Source organism: Panicum hallii, chromosome 5, assembly GCF_002211085.1.
Source record: "Panicum hallii strain FIL2 chromosome 5, PHallii_v3.1, whole genome shotgun sequence".
Classification (NCBI taxonomy): domain Eukaryota; kingdom Viridiplantae; phylum Streptophyta; class Magnoliopsida; order Poales; family Poaceae; genus Panicum; species Panicum hallii.
In genome coordinates, this window is record NC_038046.1 from 58,855,185 (window position 1) to 58,872,157 (window position 16,973).

At 42.1% G+C, this 16,973-nt stretch overlaps 2 protein-coding genes across 2 annotated transcripts; one reads left to right on the forward strand and one right to left on the reverse strand.

The window, feature by feature from the left end:
- The first annotated feature begins 5,593 nt into the window (after positions 1-5,593).
- On the forward strand, positions 5,594-12,778 carry LOC112891963 (transcription factor MYB3R-1-like). The gene is made up of 13 exons (XM_025958980.1): positions 5,594-5,799; positions 6,603-6,723; positions 6,810-6,864; positions 6,960-7,017; positions 7,715-7,809; positions 7,993-8,096; positions 8,483-8,611; positions 8,852-10,466; positions 10,666-10,844; positions 11,424-11,514; positions 11,844-12,035; positions 12,370-12,504; positions 12,611-12,778. The coding sequence occupies exons 2-12, from the start codon at positions 6,608-6,610 to the stop codon at positions 12,502-12,504; spliced, it is 2,769 nt and encodes a 922-aa protein (XP_025814765.1). The 5' UTR covers positions 5,594-5,799; positions 6,603-6,607; the 3' UTR covers positions 12,611-12,778.
- Positions 12,779-13,298: 520 nt separating this feature from the next.
- On the reverse strand, positions 13,299-16,804 carry LOC112894771 (eukaryotic translation initiation factor 3 subunit L-like). Its single transcript, XM_025962578.1, has 7 exons — positions 16,206-16,804; positions 15,767-16,098; positions 14,790-15,129; positions 14,351-14,499; positions 14,171-14,264; positions 13,734-13,805; positions 13,299-13,619 (listed from the first exon to the last, which is right to left on the reverse strand). Exons 1-7 carry the CDS (start codon positions 16,734-16,736, stop codon positions 13,575-13,577), a joined length of 1,563 nt encoding a protein of 520 aa, XP_025818363.1. The 5' UTR covers positions 16,737-16,804; the 3' UTR covers positions 13,299-13,574.
- Positions 16,805-16,973: the final 169 nt, after the last annotated feature.

The following is a 16,973-nucleotide window of genomic DNA, read 5'->3' on the forward strand; positions in this document are numbered from 1 at the left end:
AGAGTTTTGTAGAGTTGTAAGATGTCACAATAAACATAACTACATGACAGTTCAACTAGGTGACGAGCCCATGAAGATTGGAACAATTTTGCAGAATGTGTGCCACTCAGTAACCCACTGTCGTCAACCGAAGGATATTCTAAATTGAAATATTGAATGATAAACAATACTAAGCCCAGAAGTAAGCATTTAACTAAGTATGATTCACACGGGATGTAAGATAGATATCCTTATTAACTGCGAAGACAAATTTCTTTTTTAAAGAACGAAGACAAATGCTGTTGCCATGCTGCGTTGTTATTCTGAAGGGAAGAATTATTCTGCGTAGGGAACTGTAAGAAATAGAACTAAAGTACAATATTGAGATCACGGGCCAGAAAGATAAAGCTTCTGGTTCTGATAATCATCTGGAAGCATGTAGCTGAAAAAAACGAACAAAGGGCTTTGCCTGACGAATGGACATAATAAAATTTTGGTAAAAAAACTTGAAACATTCAGCTATAAAGAGATTTATATGATAAAGGGACAACCATATAATTTGAAAGGGAAATTAAAACTTAGAAGAAAGCCATCAAAACAATCTATATTTTATAACTTCAGGGCTCCAGGAGGCTATAATGGAGAAAATAAAGATATTCTACTATTAGTTCAAGCACCGTTTTCTTCTAATAAAAAAGTACTGTTTTCGTATAGGATTGGATAAATAATACTGAACCACTGTTTGAAAGAAAAGCTCAGACAACACCAATAGAAACCTACGCTTACCTTTGAATCATTTTTTTTTTTTACTTTGGTGCTGTTAAGATCTGGCTGCTTCATGGAGCAACCTCAAGGCCATCTTGTAGTAATGGACTAATGGTATGGTGCTCGCCACAAAAAGATCACATGCAAGAAGGCCACATGAGGTAGAATGAACCTATTTAACAAATAAAAGTTGAATATATAAAGTATAGCACAATAAATATTACAAGTGGGGAAATGATTATTTGATTGAGGAACCAGTTACCTTTATGTAGGGTAAGGACCAGCAAGCTGAGCACGCTAACCTAGTCGAGGATGGCAATGTTAGGCAACTCGACAGCTGCAGGCGACTATCTCACTGACGTGGCTGCCGGGCTGGGCATCGACGACGACGCATGCGATCCAATTGTTTTTGGGGCCGGCAAGATTATCGAGGCCAATCACGAGTTCACGACCAGGCGCAGCTGGGCCTGGGCATGCTCGTGGAGGAGGCCGGATACGGAGCGCCATCGCTGGTTTGGCGTAGCGCACTAGAACCGAACTGAAGAGCAGCGCTCCGAGAGCAAAAGCCACGGACGTTTCATGAGGCAGTGCACGAGGTGGACTTTGACGGAGGAGGCGAGGAGGCACATGTTTCTTTTTCTACCTCTGGCTCGGTTTCACCGTTGGGGACACGGCAGAGGGCATGTGTCACTGTACGCTGCACTCGATTTCCTAACTGGACACCGCCGACTGCCTTGGAGGCACGTGGCGCACCCTCATTTGTGCACAGTAATTTGATGGCTTGGGAGGCTCCGGGTTTCTTCGGGCATAAGAGTGTAATACTTGCACGATCTCAACTTCGTTGTATTAGGGCGGGCGGATTATGATCGTTTCTTTTATTATATTAATAAAAGAGTGTTAAAAGAAATCATCACGTTTGCTGAGATGATCTAGAAATTCTCATATCAATCTAAAAAAGAAGGATTTACACTGTCGAATTTTGTGAAGATCTAATGGTCTAAACTAGCCTAAAGAGTCCATGTCAAAGAATCCCTATCAAATTCGATTGGTAAATAGTTAATTTTTAGAATTAAAATATAAGAAAAATTACGACACGAGCAAAGAGTCCATGCTAAATATGATTAGTAAATACCACAAGCTTTTTCTTTTCCATTCCATCTCCTCCGTTTGATCAAACCAAACCAAACACTTCTGCTGGTTGGCAGGATTTCTGCTTGAAGATTTTTTTCCCCTCCCCTTATATGTGTTTCCACCCATTTTATATAAACTTACTATACGTGTACCCTTATATCCCCCTCTCTCTCTATATATGTATATATATTGTCGTCGCCTTATGAGCAAGGACACGAAGGGAGAAGAGGCGGACTGGGTGTAAAGTAGAATGGCATACATGATGTTGTAAATATGAGCGGACTAGGACAGGAAGGGTCAGCGTGACCTCTACCCTCAAATCAGCGCTAAATTTAGAGAGAGGTGTGTTAGTGAGCACAACATTGGACAAGGACGGGGCTTAATCTCCTCCAGAGTCTAGAACCAAGGAAATTGTTCAATGGAGCAAAAGAGGGCACAACGAACTGATTGAGGTCGGTAAGATGATCTAGGATGGAGAGATCACAAGTTAGGTGTCCAGACGGTGGTAGCTAGGGATCAATAAAATAGCCGGGGTATATAGACGGTTTGACACACATGTGATCGACATAATAATAACAAAACAGCCAATAAAATGGCCATGCAAATTAGGCACTGCAGGTGAGATTCTTGGCTCATGGCAACATTAGGTGTATGGACAACAAGTGTCTTCAGCACAATGTTCATCAAGTGTAACAGGGTTTGAAAGAAAATACCTAAAACAGAGAAGAAAGAAGGAGCGAGTCGTCTTCACAAGCAAACATCGCGTTGTGAAACAAATGATGTTGATTTGTTGTGGTTGAAAACTTATTGCATCCGCGCTATTAGCGCGGGAAATGGTACTAGTTGATCATACTGAAGGGGATGGATGGACGACCTGATGCGGGCACTGCTGCTCTGCTGCATGCACAGACAGGACAGTACTCCGATCCGGACCACCAGCAGGCAGCAGCCGTGCATGAATTAAGAGCAACAACGTCTGTCTCTCTCTCAGGGGATGTTTGATTAGAGGGATTAAACTTTAATCTCTATCACATCGATTTTTTATTAATTCTATATATTATTTGTGGGTATTATAGAATAGAATCTATCTTTTTCTTCAAATCATAGTGGGAAATCTCATTACCGATACCTAAATGTTTTCTTCGTCGAAACAGAAGAAAGGAGGAGAATTGGATAACCGACCACACGGTTTCCCGTTGAACGTTCCGCTTCACTCCAGTGTTAGATAGGCAATAGTTACCGACGAAAGGAGTTCCCCTTCTCTTGGACAAGTATTAAATATCGACTAATTACAAAACTAATTGTACAAATTAAGACTAATTTGCGAGACAGATCTATTAAGCTTGATTAGTCCATGATTTTGACAATATGGTGCTATAGTAAATATGTGCTAATGATGAATTAATTTAGTTTAATTATTTGTCTCGTGAATTAGCCTTTCTCTATGTAATTAGTTTTATAATTACCTTATATTTAGTCCTTCTAGTTAGCATCCGAAGATTTGATATGACAACGACTAAACTTGGGTCTCTGTAACCAAACCAAACACCCCTCGACCTTAGTACCGAATCTCAGAGCATATCTATACATACGCATCCTGCGCGCGGCTATATCTATCCCGATCAGATCACGAGCCTCCCATGTACGTACACCACACATGGTCCTGTACTGATAGATTGATGTACCGGTCTTCAATATATCTGTCCCTAGCTACTAAGATCGTGCTCCATGCACCATGAATTGCTATCTTCGGTCACCAGGACGATCAAGATCCCATGCACATGCACATACACAACTATAGAATTCCAACCATAAGCTGAGTGTTATACGTAAGTGGCCGACGGTTATTCATATCTAAGTACCAATCTTGTCTAATGGCCGAGGGTAATTAAGAATCTCAAGAGCTATTGCTGAGAGCAAGCTTGCAAGCATTAAGTACCGGGCGAAAGGCATATGATATGATTAGTACTGGTCAAGCCGACCGGTACAGGACTAAATGGAGGACCGTTTATGATCCGTACTAAACGCGTTCAGCTTAGGAAAAATGAAAAAAAAATATTACGAAACAAGTCATAAGTAACGCGAATTTTTCATGTGTAAATGTGTGTGCGCGGTCGTGAGAATTCAAACCCACGACCTCTAACCTCGCGCATAGCTTTCTTACCATCTCACCTATGCATCGCATGTAACCGGGTGGGAGATGCATTTCTTTTGAAGTAACCCGTGGAGAACCAATACTAGACCAAGATAGCAGATGGTACTAAATGCCACCATTTAGTACCGGATGGTGTCATTGAACGGTACTAAATGGCCGCACCATTTTAGTACCGAGCCAAAACACCACCTGGTACTAAAATACGAAATTTAGTTCCGGCTGGTGTCTTTGCCTGATACTAAAATAGCTCTGGGGGCTTTCAAATTTGAACCTGATACTGAAATAGCTCCGGAACAACTTTAGAACCGGATGAAAATTTAACCGGTACTAACTAAAGGGACAAAAGCTCATTTTTGTAGCAGTGAATTCACGACAAACTGCCTCCTAGTGCATGTAATGATGACTGATCAACCGTCAGCCATTCACTTGAAACAACTCTAGACAAAAATCATGAACCTTGTAGTGATAGAGGTGATAAAGGATCTTAAATTTTAGCCTAGATATTAATCTAAGAGCCGGATCCTAATTTTATTATACAATTTTGAACTAAAAGGTCAGATTGGATTATGAAAAGAGCGCACCATGATCTGTCACCACCGATGCGTATGCGCTACTGTTGTGAAAAAAAGGTGCTACCAAATGCATGGAGTTAAAATTTAACGCTACCACTACATGCATGGAGTTAAAAAAACGTTACCACTGAATTGATGCACATGCAATCCTTTACCCTTACAAACGCAACATCTCAATTCATCGCCTAGATTGCTTTCTACCTTGTGGTAAATTTTTTTTGTAGTTCATATATAATCAAAGTTGCATGCCTATAAACATCAAGCCTTTTTTTTTCCACATTATCTCTATGAAAACGAATTCTCCGCAGAGAATAGTTAGCATCCATCTATTTATATGATACTTATTTTTTTCTCTACTCAGAGCCAATCATGTGTGACTTAGAGGGTGATTTATCTACGGACATATTAGCCAACAACTTATTACCCACAGGAGAAAAGAAAAAACAAAAGACTATACCGGCATTCATTTTTATGCCAATCTAATGGATGTACAATATATGAATTTGACTTGCATTGATAAAAAAATATAACTGAAAATCCATTTAGCTTCTTTAAGGTGCTACATATCTCTCTTACCAGTAGAAAAATGCAGATAAAAACACAAAGTATACATTTATTAACTAATTTTTTAAACCATATCAAAACACATAAATTTACATTGACATACTAGCTTTTCATTTTAATTTCTCTACATTTTTTGGTTTATTAATACCCTTTACAGCGCATAAATACCGCCGTTTCCAGATTCCAAAAACCAAAAGAACCGGTAACGCCCGTTAAATTCACGCTTGACACCCGTCCCAGCCGGTATCCCACCCGTTGGCATTCAAATATTGCTGACGCGGCACGCGAGTCAGCGGCACGGACGGCCCAGATGCGGCCGCTCCCGCCGGTAACCATCTCCCACCGTCCATCTCCCACCCCGTCCCCTTCCCCGTCACTCACTTGAGAGCACCCGCCCACCCAACATGTCCAGCGGCAGTAGGGTTGATTTCGAAGCATCCTCCCCAAATTTGAAACCTCCGAGGCGGACGTGAGACGAGACGAAGGCGTCGGCATCTCTCCCTCTCCGTTGGCTCTCTCGCGGCGAGGTTGGAGCGGCCAAGGAGACGCGCGCGGGCGCGGGATTGGATGCGGCGCGGCTCGGTCGCCGGAGGTGCTCGCTGCTCGCGTCGGTCACGGAGGCACGGTGACTCGGTGAGATGAGATCTCCCAGCGTTTTCGGTTTTACTAGGATGAATTTGGTGGATGAGTTGGGGAAACTAGGGACTTTTCGGCTCGGGGCAGTCGCGAATTCATCCTATGATTGCGGACTCGTGGGATCCCCCTTATTTTGTTGTGTATCTGTACTCTGGGGGAATCCGGTGATGATGAGAGTTTCTCAAGTGAGTCTTTTCTTGTTGCGATCTTTGAAATACTGGTATGAGATGTGGGTGGTGGAGGTGGATTGGACGGAGAGGCGAGATCTCGTGGCTTAGAGCTCGGAGAACCTGGAGGTTCCTTTTTCCGTAGTCGCGCTTGGTTGAGATTTGGGCGGAATCTGAATCAAGAACTTCTTTGCCTTAGTGTCTCAGTGCTGGCTTGGAGCCATCAGTAAGCCACCGTGTATCAGCGAGTGGCCGGCATGGTTGGTGAAGGCAGCATGCTTCAAGGAAGGGGATGGGTGGGTTGTTGAAATGAGAGATAAGGATCTTGAGGCGATGTGCCTCTGGATTATCACGGTCAAGGCTGCGCGTTTGATTAGTGGTTGTAATGCTCTTGGGGCGGTAGAGGATGCATCAGCTCGTGGTCATCATCATCTTTGGCCACGGTTGCACGGAGATAGTGGTTGCAATGCTATTGGGAAGGTTGTGGGTGGGTTGTGTGTTGTTAAAATGAGGGATTAGATTCATGATGCCTGAGGTGATTTTGCTTCGGATTGTTCTTTCCTTCCTAGAGATTATTTGATAATCCACAATATGATGATAAATTATTTCATTCTAAATGCAATGTTCTTGCAGTAATCATGGCAAGTGACAAAGCAAAAGTCGCAAAGAAGGGTGGAGAGGATCCTGGACTTCCGCCAGCTCCTCGCGAAGGGGAAAACAGCCATGAGCCACAGAGGCAACGGTCACTCAACGGGTAAAAGATTCGGAAACTTTTCCATATAAGCATGGACAGTATATTGTACTAAATTTCCTTGTGGCTATCTGCCCCTTTATCTTTAGGAGGACCACTGGTCCGACTCGGCGTTCTACCAAAGGAAATTGGACACCTGAAGAGGTATGCCATACAACCCTCAATGGCTGTGTGTACAATTTTTTTTCTTGGTTAATTTTTTGAATCTAATATTGTGTGTGTTTTCTATTAAAATGTAGGATGCTATATTGTCCCGCGCAGTTCAGACATACCAAGGAAAAAACTGGAAAAAAATAGGTACATTCTATGGACCATGCTATATGCTCAAGACAAAGTATTAAATTTGCTCAACTCATTTTCGTAAAAAATCTGTCATGTAATGTTATTTCTTCATTTGCACTATCGAACTTCTATCTCTTTGGCTCTTCAGAGAAACAGTAAGCCAAAGTGTAGGCAGCAGGTTAGAATCAGACAATTTTTAGATTAGACGGACACTAGTTGTCAGCAAGCTGGCCATTCTACAATATCCATGTGCATCTGTGTGATGCTTTGATCTCTCTGTAGAACTGCATTTTCTACCATGATTTTAATTTCCTTTTAACTTTCCTGTTCTTCTGTTCATGTTTGCTTTCTGGTTACAAAACATGCTTTATCATTAGGGAACATTCAGAATAATGCTTGTCACAGGAACAGTTTGGTAGTTGCATTGTAGTTATTCAGGAGATTTAATGCATTTCAATCTGACTGTTCTCCAATGATTCTCAACACTGTGATATGTCACTATGTTTATCCTATTATCTAGCGCAATGGGCGACATGTACCAAGCTGCGTATTCTTCAAATCTTACTTCTATATATTCATGCAAAAGAGAGCATTGCCTTGCTTCATTAACTTATGCTCTCTACCATTCGTTCTTCTGTTTCTGAAAACAAGAACCCCTTGCTGCCTCTTGTCCAAAGTCCCAGCCTTGACAAAATGCCTTCTACTTTTCCAGCGGAATGTTTTCCAGACAGAACCGATGTACAATGTTTGCACAGGTGGCAAAAGGTTCTAAATCCTGAATTGGTCAAAGGGCCATGGTCGAAAGAAGTAAGCACCCTCTTTGATTTCTTTTACATTGGCTTTATTTCTATTACTATTGATGAATCATTAGACGGCCCAACTTTCTTTGTGACAAAAGGGAATTGGTTGTTGTTGTTGTTGATTAGGTGTCTCATGATCACTGTTTCAACACGATCTATTAACATTTATCTGTTGTATTTCTGTTTATAGGAAGATGAAATCATAGTTCAGATGGTAAACAAATATGGGCCAAAGAAATGGTCGACCATTGCTCAAGCTTTGCCTGGGCGCATAGGAAAGCAATGCCGGGAACGGTATGTCACAGGAAGTTTCTTGTTTACTTCAAGTTTCATTAAGCTTGTATCTAAGTAAAGATTTTTCCCTTCACAACCATAGTATAAAACTTCATATTAAATAAATGAACTGCAAATGTTAGTTCATGGAGTTTTGCTTTTGCACAGGAGTATTGGTGCTAGCTGCAGTAGTAGCATTATTAAATATTAACATTCAAAAGTGTGTAAAAGTGCAGTAATTAGCAATATCAGCTTTTGATATTGCGAGCATGTCTTGTTAACTAACTGAGGTCTAGGCATTATACAATATGCCTTTGTAAACTCACTCGATTTTTGGTATTCTAAATATGTATCCGAATACCTTAATTGATGCTGATAACTGTAGTTGACTACCTTGTATGATTCAGGTGGCACAATCATCTTAATCCAGCCATAAACAAGGAGGCATGGACGCAAGAAGAGGAGATTACTCTCATTCATGCTCATCGGATGTATGGAAATAAATGGGCTGAACTGACGAAGTTTTTACCTGGAAGGTAACTATATGTTTTCCTTAATATCAGCCAAGGAAGCTGTTTTATCTCTGATAAATGGCATACATATTATGATCTGTTTACGCTTTCCTGCCATTTTGATAACACAAGTGTCCACTCACTGTTTACAGCCAAATGTAATTGAGATATATGTTACTATTGCATAATAATTCTCATTGTTAGGAAATGAACTATTCTAGACTACCAAAATCATTGAATCAGTAATTTCTATTTCCCCTACAGGACGGATAATGCGATAAAAAATCATTGGAACAGTTCAGTAAAGAAAAAAGTTGATTCATACATATCTTCTGGCTTGCTTTCACAAGCCCCGTGCCTCCCAGTGATCGAATGCCCTGCACAATGCAACTCTTTATCTGCTATGAACTTACAGAACAATGGAGATAGTGGTTGCAATGCTCATAACACTAATGTAGCCTTGAACTGTGAATTACAAGTAAACGTAGATGCCAACAAGGGAGAAGCACACGACTCTCACTCTTCCATGTGTCAGGGGGCATGCTATACTTCCATAGAGGCTGTAGGATCTGCTTTGCCTGATGGACATCACCATCTTTCTTCATCTTTTTCTCAAAGAACGGACCTGCAGATGGATGTAAATGAAGGGTCAGGTAATTCTGTGTTTGCAGATGACCAAACTCTTTGTAGCACATCAAATCAAGAAAAGTCCATGGTACCATATGGTGTTGTGCAGGAAATGCCTGTCTCTGTGCTATCAAGTGTTTCTGAAGCTGAGCAGACACTGCATTTAATCTCTGATGCTGATAGTCTGAAATCTGAACTTTGGAAAGATGTGTCCTTGCAAATATTAATTTCAGGAGATACAATTGATGGTGATTCTTCTTCAGGACTAAATCAACTGCCAGATACTTCTGAAACGGACACCAACTTTTTGGCACAGCCGTACCCATTACACACATCAAATCCGTCCAGTGTGATGGAAACTGTGTACGAACAGAGTACACTGGAGACAATATCTCCCTCTTCTATATGTTTACATAGTTTACCTGATGCACCCGAAAATAGATCTGAGCCAATAGAAATGCCAGATTCTGAAGCAGAGATGATCACATGCTCAAACAATTCTTTTTGTGATGCTGAGCAATCTGCTAAACCTGGGAGCAGCGATGACAGACCTGGGGCTTTCACAATGACTGAGAGCATTACAAACTGCAGGAGCCAACAGTCGACAGATGCCGAAGAACCTGTGGCCAGTACAGCGAAAGAACGGTTACCGAAAGACATGGATACTGTGCCAGATGAAAAGAAGGGTGAGGGAGCTCTATTTTATGAACCTCCTCGGTTCCCAGGTTTGGATGTCCCATTTATCAGTTGCGATCTTGTAACCTCTGCTGATATGCAAGAATTTAGTCCCCTTGGGATTCGGCAGTGGATGAGGTCAACCATGAATGTCCCCACTCCTTTAAGATTATGGGGATCCCCGACACATGATGAAAGCCCAGGTGTGCTAAAGAGTGCTGCCGAAAGCTTCCCATGCGCACCATCAATAATGAAGAAAAGACAGAGAGGTCTATTATCTCCTACTCCAGATAAAAGAATTGAGAAGAAATCTGGGATTGCAAAGGAGATGACAGACATCTCCTATATGATTGCAGCCACATGTTCCATGAATGCAACCAAAGATGAAGCAACTGCTCCTGAATCAGCTGCGTGTGCTGAACAATATTCTTCTTTTAAACATCTAGATGAGAAGGAAAATTTCAATGGAGCACCTGAACAGGCCAGAGATCCGCAAAATGGAGGAAACGAACAAGGAGGGCAACAATGTTCCTCACTAAATGTCGCCAATCCTAACACTGATCTGCCAGACAATTTAGTAAGTACATTTAAACAAATTCTTTGATGGTACCTAGCCAGTTTGTAGTACTATACTCCTTTAGAAGAAAAATATAGCAGCCATATAATTTCTGAGTTCCAACTGCAATGGGGCCTTCAGAAATGAATCTTGATGGCATCCCAACTAGCTAAATAACTTTTGCACTTGATTTTCTTCTTACTGATATTGTTTAATGCAGCAACCTGTCGGTATTCTTGTTGAGCACAACTGCAATGACATCACTGCCGCTGATCATGGTGCAAAGCCTGAATCTTTGTCATTCTGCAAGGAAGCAGTTAGTTCAAAACCAAAGCCTGCGGAACTAGTTGTTGAGAAGTCATCACCATGCATCAATGCGGATTATGAATATGTGAACTTGTAAGATGCCCCACAGGTCTCACTTGTTTAATTATCTGTTTCTTTTGTTAGTTAATCAGTTCGGGCTTCAGAATATGTGAAAACTAAGTTGTAGCAGGCTTCACAACAGTTAGCAATTAGTGAATGATGATTCCCTCGTTTGCTTGCTAGAAAGCGTCAATGTGATGAATTATTACCTTGCATACTTTGTAGAGTTGCAAAGTCCCCCCTTAATAAGAAATCGGGTCATGGAAAAGATTAAGAAATTGATTGTGTTTAGTTTTGTCCATTAGTGGAGAAAAATGGTGTCAATTCTATTTAGGAAATCAGAAGACTCCGTGATAGCTTTCATAGTTGTCAAAAGTTATCATGGGTCATTTAGCTACTGACCCATGTAATGGAATTATTTCAAATATCGAAGAACACTGCCTTCTGGCGTTCTGTTCTTTTTTTTTTTCCGTAAGTCATTTGTTTCTAGTGAAAACTTCATTTAGGACAGTACAGGTATAGAGATGCACTACCATTGAAGTCTGAAGAACACTGCCTTTTGGCCATTTGTTCTTATTGTCAAACTTTATTCTGAATTGCTGCTTTTGCTAGATTGGCTGATACCCCAGGTGTCAAAAGAGGACTGGAATCTCCTTCTGCATGGAAGTCTCCTTGGTATATAGATATGCACATGCACTTTCAGGTAAAATTCATTCTTAATTTCTTTACTTTTATTTTCGTACAGGCGTTTTGTGCCATAAATAGAAAAACTTTTTGCAATCAGCATATAATCTGGTGGACCATGTTACTGATTCTAAGGGCTTGATTTGATAGGGGGATTATCTCTAGGGTTTAGTTCAACCTTGAAGTAATTCCTAAGAGTTACCATGTTTATTAGTTTTGAATTGTGCAAGAGAAGTGTCTTTTGTGATTAATTACTCACACTGTCAGCACTTGCAACTAGTGAATACTGCTTGTTCTGTTTGTTTGTTTTGGTTAACATATTTATTTGTGCCCATATGCTCCACCCAGGGTTTTGTCAGCCCAGCAGACAGAACTTATGACGCGTTAGGATTAGTGAAGCAGATAAGTAAGCAAAGTGCTGCTGCTGCAGTGGAGGCCTGTGAGGTGCTAGCAAGCGGCAGCAGAATCTCTGATAAAGAAAACAAGGAGAATAGAGATGACAAGGAGCCAGGGACAAGAAAATCACAGACCAAAATCATGGTGCGTAATCATCAACTGCTTAATAGTAAATTGACTATCATGAACAATCTCTCTAGGAAACAATGGCCTAACCTCGTCAATTTTCAGTGATTCTTTGCATAACTATCACTAGTATGTATAGCAATTTTTTTTTATCATAGTATGGGAGCTGTGATTGCAGCTATCAATATGATATAATATTGATTCCCCATAAATTAATGTGCATAGCTATTTGTCTGAATTATCCTGTCACAACTATGTTTAGCAATTTCAAGTCATAGTGTGGGAGCAACTATCAGTATGATATTGCTTTATCTTTAAAGATCAAACATTCTAATTCCAGTTAATATTGCAGGCCGAGGCGCGAGTCCTGGATTTCGACGAATATTCCACACCTGCAAAGGCAGCAGATAAGAGACTTGGCAGCTGTCTCGGAAGATCCGTTAGCTCACCGATTCTTTCCTCCCCAAACCTGAGAAGTTTTCGATAGGTAGACTTGTGAGAGATACACCAGATATGTCCCAATAATACATTAGCCGTATGTACATGCATGTTCCTAGAGCTCATTGTTCTCATTCGTTACTGTGTATTGTCAGTTGTTACCGTTACTTCAGCGTACAGTCTCAGCCCGGAAACTAGCTTCCCAAAGGCGGCAGTATCAGTGGACTGTTAACTTATGTATCATTCAATTTTAATTTGCTATTGGTTAATAGTGGTAGTTTGCATTGGAGGCGTTTCTTGGCACTTCAATCTTCACATCGCACATGCAGGTGCAGGCTCCAGAGCCCAGGCCAACCTGAACCACAGAACCAGTCAGTGCTGTCCTGGTATACTCCGCCTGTGTGCATATCTATTTACATTCAGTTATTTAACCAATTTTGTTTTGTATACCGGGAGGTCACAAATATTTCCATGTACCTTCATACCCAAATGCACCTGTGTTCGGAAGATTTTGTACTTTGTAATAAAAAAAATTCAAAGTTTCATATTGCATCATGAGCAATACTGGCAAATTTGTCTGCAATTTCTTTTTTGCGTATCACGGCACCAAAGTTGATCTGACCGAACCCTAGTGATCAAACAGTACCCTTTTTGTGCACTGCCCAGGCTTAGTCAAGTCAGGATCTGACGCGTAATGACGTCAGTTGCATCCATGCTAGCCTGATCGTGCGCACTGACACCAAGTCAGGATTTCATTTTGCAAACAGATGCAGGCCAGACACAAATTGAACCTCGAGTCCTGGACGTTTCGTCCACGCTAGGGGGTCTATAGCTTCTCAATAATAAAGTAATCAACAACGAGATCATTCTTGCATGTTGATATGCACATCCAGGCAATGGAATACCCATATAAGTATCACAATTCAACTAATAGAGCCTGGACGAGATGCAAAGTAGATTTCAGCAAAAAAAGAAAGTACAAAATGACCAGGTCTCAACTAAGTCACATGGAGTACAAAAGGCACAAACATAACTCGCTAATACCAGCCATCATAAACGCCTTTTCCTATATTAGCAAAAAGGAAGCAATGACATTTCCCTCCATGATCACTACAAGGCTCAGTCAAACTGTACTTTCTCCAGTTCACCAATCATTTCCTCAAACTGTGGACATAGAAATCAGATCATATGTCAGCAACAAAATAAAACATTCAAAAAATGGGAACAGAGGGTAGGTCTGTTAGAGGTTAAATTTGACAAACTGGGATGGGCCAATACCTTCAAAATTTGTCGCAAAAAGTAATCACCATGACTCTTTGTAGATTTGGACTCCACAACATGAATAACATCCTGCACCATGAAAACAGTGAAGTAATTAGTCATACAAATTTGTATAGTATTATGTGCTGTACATATGCCAACAAGAGGTTTGCACTTTTATTAGGTGCAGACAAACGAGGTTACAAGATCGTGCACAAACAAGTTACATCACAAAAGGTTACATTCAAGCCATCCCCATGGGAAAAGCTCGCAGCAGCTAAATGTACCAGCACAAATAATTAGTCACTTGGTGCAGATTTGATCGCCAAAAAGAAAAACGATTTAGTACCACACCAAGGTTAGAATTCTGAAGACAAAACGTCCACAAATTAACAGTGGTACACCAAGTACATAAACAAGTGGCAGGGGCAAAAACAAACATTATAAAGCATTACCTCAACAATATAGAAATCAAAGTCTGCACTGGATACTATCTTGCCATCACTGTCAACTGCATGCATTTTGTGCTTGTATGTCATCAGGATTGACCTGTCCAAACATTTGAGCTAATTCATCACGCACAAATCACCAAAAAGAATCAGTAAACAGAAGTGTAAATTACTGATCATACAGACCTTAGTGTTGCCTCGTCCACTTCCATGTATTGGGCAAGTTTACCAATGGTTATTGTTGAATATAGTTTCAGATAACTCCGTATCCCAGAAAGCAACTGCTGCTGCTTTACTTCATAGAGGAATAGCTTCAACTGAAGACGATATGCATCCTGTCAAAGACAACAACAAAGTCTATCAGTGCCATCAGGTTAGATGAAACCAGACAAATACCAGGTCAGAGCATAGAAAAGACTAGGTAGTAATAGTGTTTAAGTAGTAATAATAACAGTAAAAGGGGGCCAAGAGCTTGCATCTCATTCAAGAAAACTAATATGATGTAACAACTCAAGTAGGCCATGCGGCTAAAGTATATGTGCACCAAAGAACCAGAAACGCCCTAAAGCTAAAATATACTCCCAAGGCAAGAATTACAGTAATACATTTTGACCAGAATCAGTACCTGGTTATAGTTTGTAAGCGGCTGATCCAGAACTGGTGGTGATGGAGTAATGAACTTGGGGCAAGCATACGAGAATAGTTCATCATAGGCAGCATATGCTTCATCATCGTACCTCTGCATCTTTGTCATCTTGTCATTATACTTTTCTTTCAGTTGGGTGCTAACATTTTCATCTATAAGCTTGTTCTGTGGGCACAAAGACAGGCAAATTGCCAACAATGCATACATCTGCTCGTTTTTCTTTAGTATCTGATCATATTGAGGAGACTTCTGGTGGTACTGCTTGTACTTGAGGATATACAGCAGAATTTTGTTGAATTCACGTGTGGCATCAACATACCTAGATTTATCAAGAAACATTGTATATCAGCTAAGAGAACTCAAAACTTGGACAATTTCATCATAGAGCAGCAAAAAGGAATGCAGATTTTGGCTTCCCAATACAAGAATGAGTGTTGAAATATTGGATCCAGTTAAATGAAATGATTCAAATGCCCAGTTGCCTACCTGGTAGCTACGGCCATAGAGCATTTAGCATTGCTTAGCTAGTAAGGCACAAGAACAAAATTAGCCGATGATGTTATCCCTAAGAACAGCATATAAGACTACTGAAAGAGTTGTACAATATCCAAAATTTTGCAACCTAATCATATGCTAAACCAAACCCCTGGTATTAGGCGTAAATGCACAAAAAATGAATTTGGTAAGGCTCATCTGAACGGACAAGTGAATGTTTCAACCAAAAAATTATGTTCAAGATAAATATCTAATCATCCCTCAGATAATCCTCAGCACACCTACCAATTTGTATTTGTAAAACATATATATATATATATATATATAAAGTTAGACCAAAATGAACCAACAAGGATGCTCAGCATTTGCAGCAAGGATAGCAAGTAATATGCCCAACTCACTGCACTAGGTTTACAAGTACCCATGGATCAAGAATGGTGAGGCAAGCAGAGTTTGTGCACCTGCGCATCATAAGGTTTGCGAAGCCGTAGTGGTAGATGGTGGAGATGTGGCTGCCAATGACAATGGTGTAGACCCCTTGCTGGTTGAGGTCAATGGGTGCGAGGCACTTGAGCCCAGTGTGGTAATCCCCGAGGAGGCAGTGTATCCTGAGCAGGCCAATCATACTGTAGTAGCCGAGCACCTTGAGCACATTGCTCCCTCCCTCGTAATCATAGCCGTCGGTGGCGGTGAACTGCTCGAGGCCCTCCTTCTCCCTCTCGAGGATCTGCGTGATCATGGACTTCTCGACCAGCGCCTGGAGGTAGTTGAGGACACCATACACATTCCACGCCTGCACATTTCATTTCAGCATCATTAAGCACGCATTCGTCTGTCAGGGGCAAGAAAGAAAGAAAGTGTGACACAAACAATAGAATTGCAAACAAGAAGAAGTGTGACCTTGTCAAACTGCTTGAGCTGCTGCAGCTCGTCCTCCGTCTTGTTCTTGAGCTTGGCGCGGTACTGGCAGAAGCTCTGGAACTGGTATACGAACTCGTCGACCATGTCCCACAGCCACTGGTTGGGCAGCTGCATGTTGACGACGCCGTGGAGCACGACGCTGAAGAGGTCGCAGTAGTTGGTCCAGGACTCGGCGCGGTGGGCGGCCGTGAGCGGGGAGAGGCGCGCGTGGGCGTGGCGGTACCAGAGCTCCCTGTAGAGGAGGAGGAAGACGTGGTCGCCGTCGCAGTAGGGGGCGACGGCCTCCGCGGAGGGCCAGGGCGCGTCGCGGAAGAGGCGGTCGGAGAGGCGCTGGAAGCCGCCCTCGTACATCTGGTGGATCTCGTAGACGTTCTTGTCGCGGATGTGGCGGTAGAGGTGCACGACGAAGGTCTTGACGGAGTCCGGGACGTAGTTGGGGTCGTAGGCGTCCGCCGCGTGCGGCGGAGGCGCCGGCGCCAGGCCGTCCTCCCGGTCGTAGGCGGCCGCCATGGTGGGGGGAGGGAGGGGGGGGGGGGTTAGGGTTCGGGGAGTGCGGCGGCTGCGGCGCGGGGAAGGGAGGGAGGAGAGGGGAGCGTTGGGTTTTCCTTTGTTTGGGGTTTTTGCGGGCTCGCGGTGCAGGCCGCGTGGGCCGTGATGAGAGATTTCGCGGACTGGGTCCATTTCGCTGGTGGTTGGGCTCTCCTCCAGTTCTTCAAGGATACGCAGCATCTCTCGGCTCCATGGCTC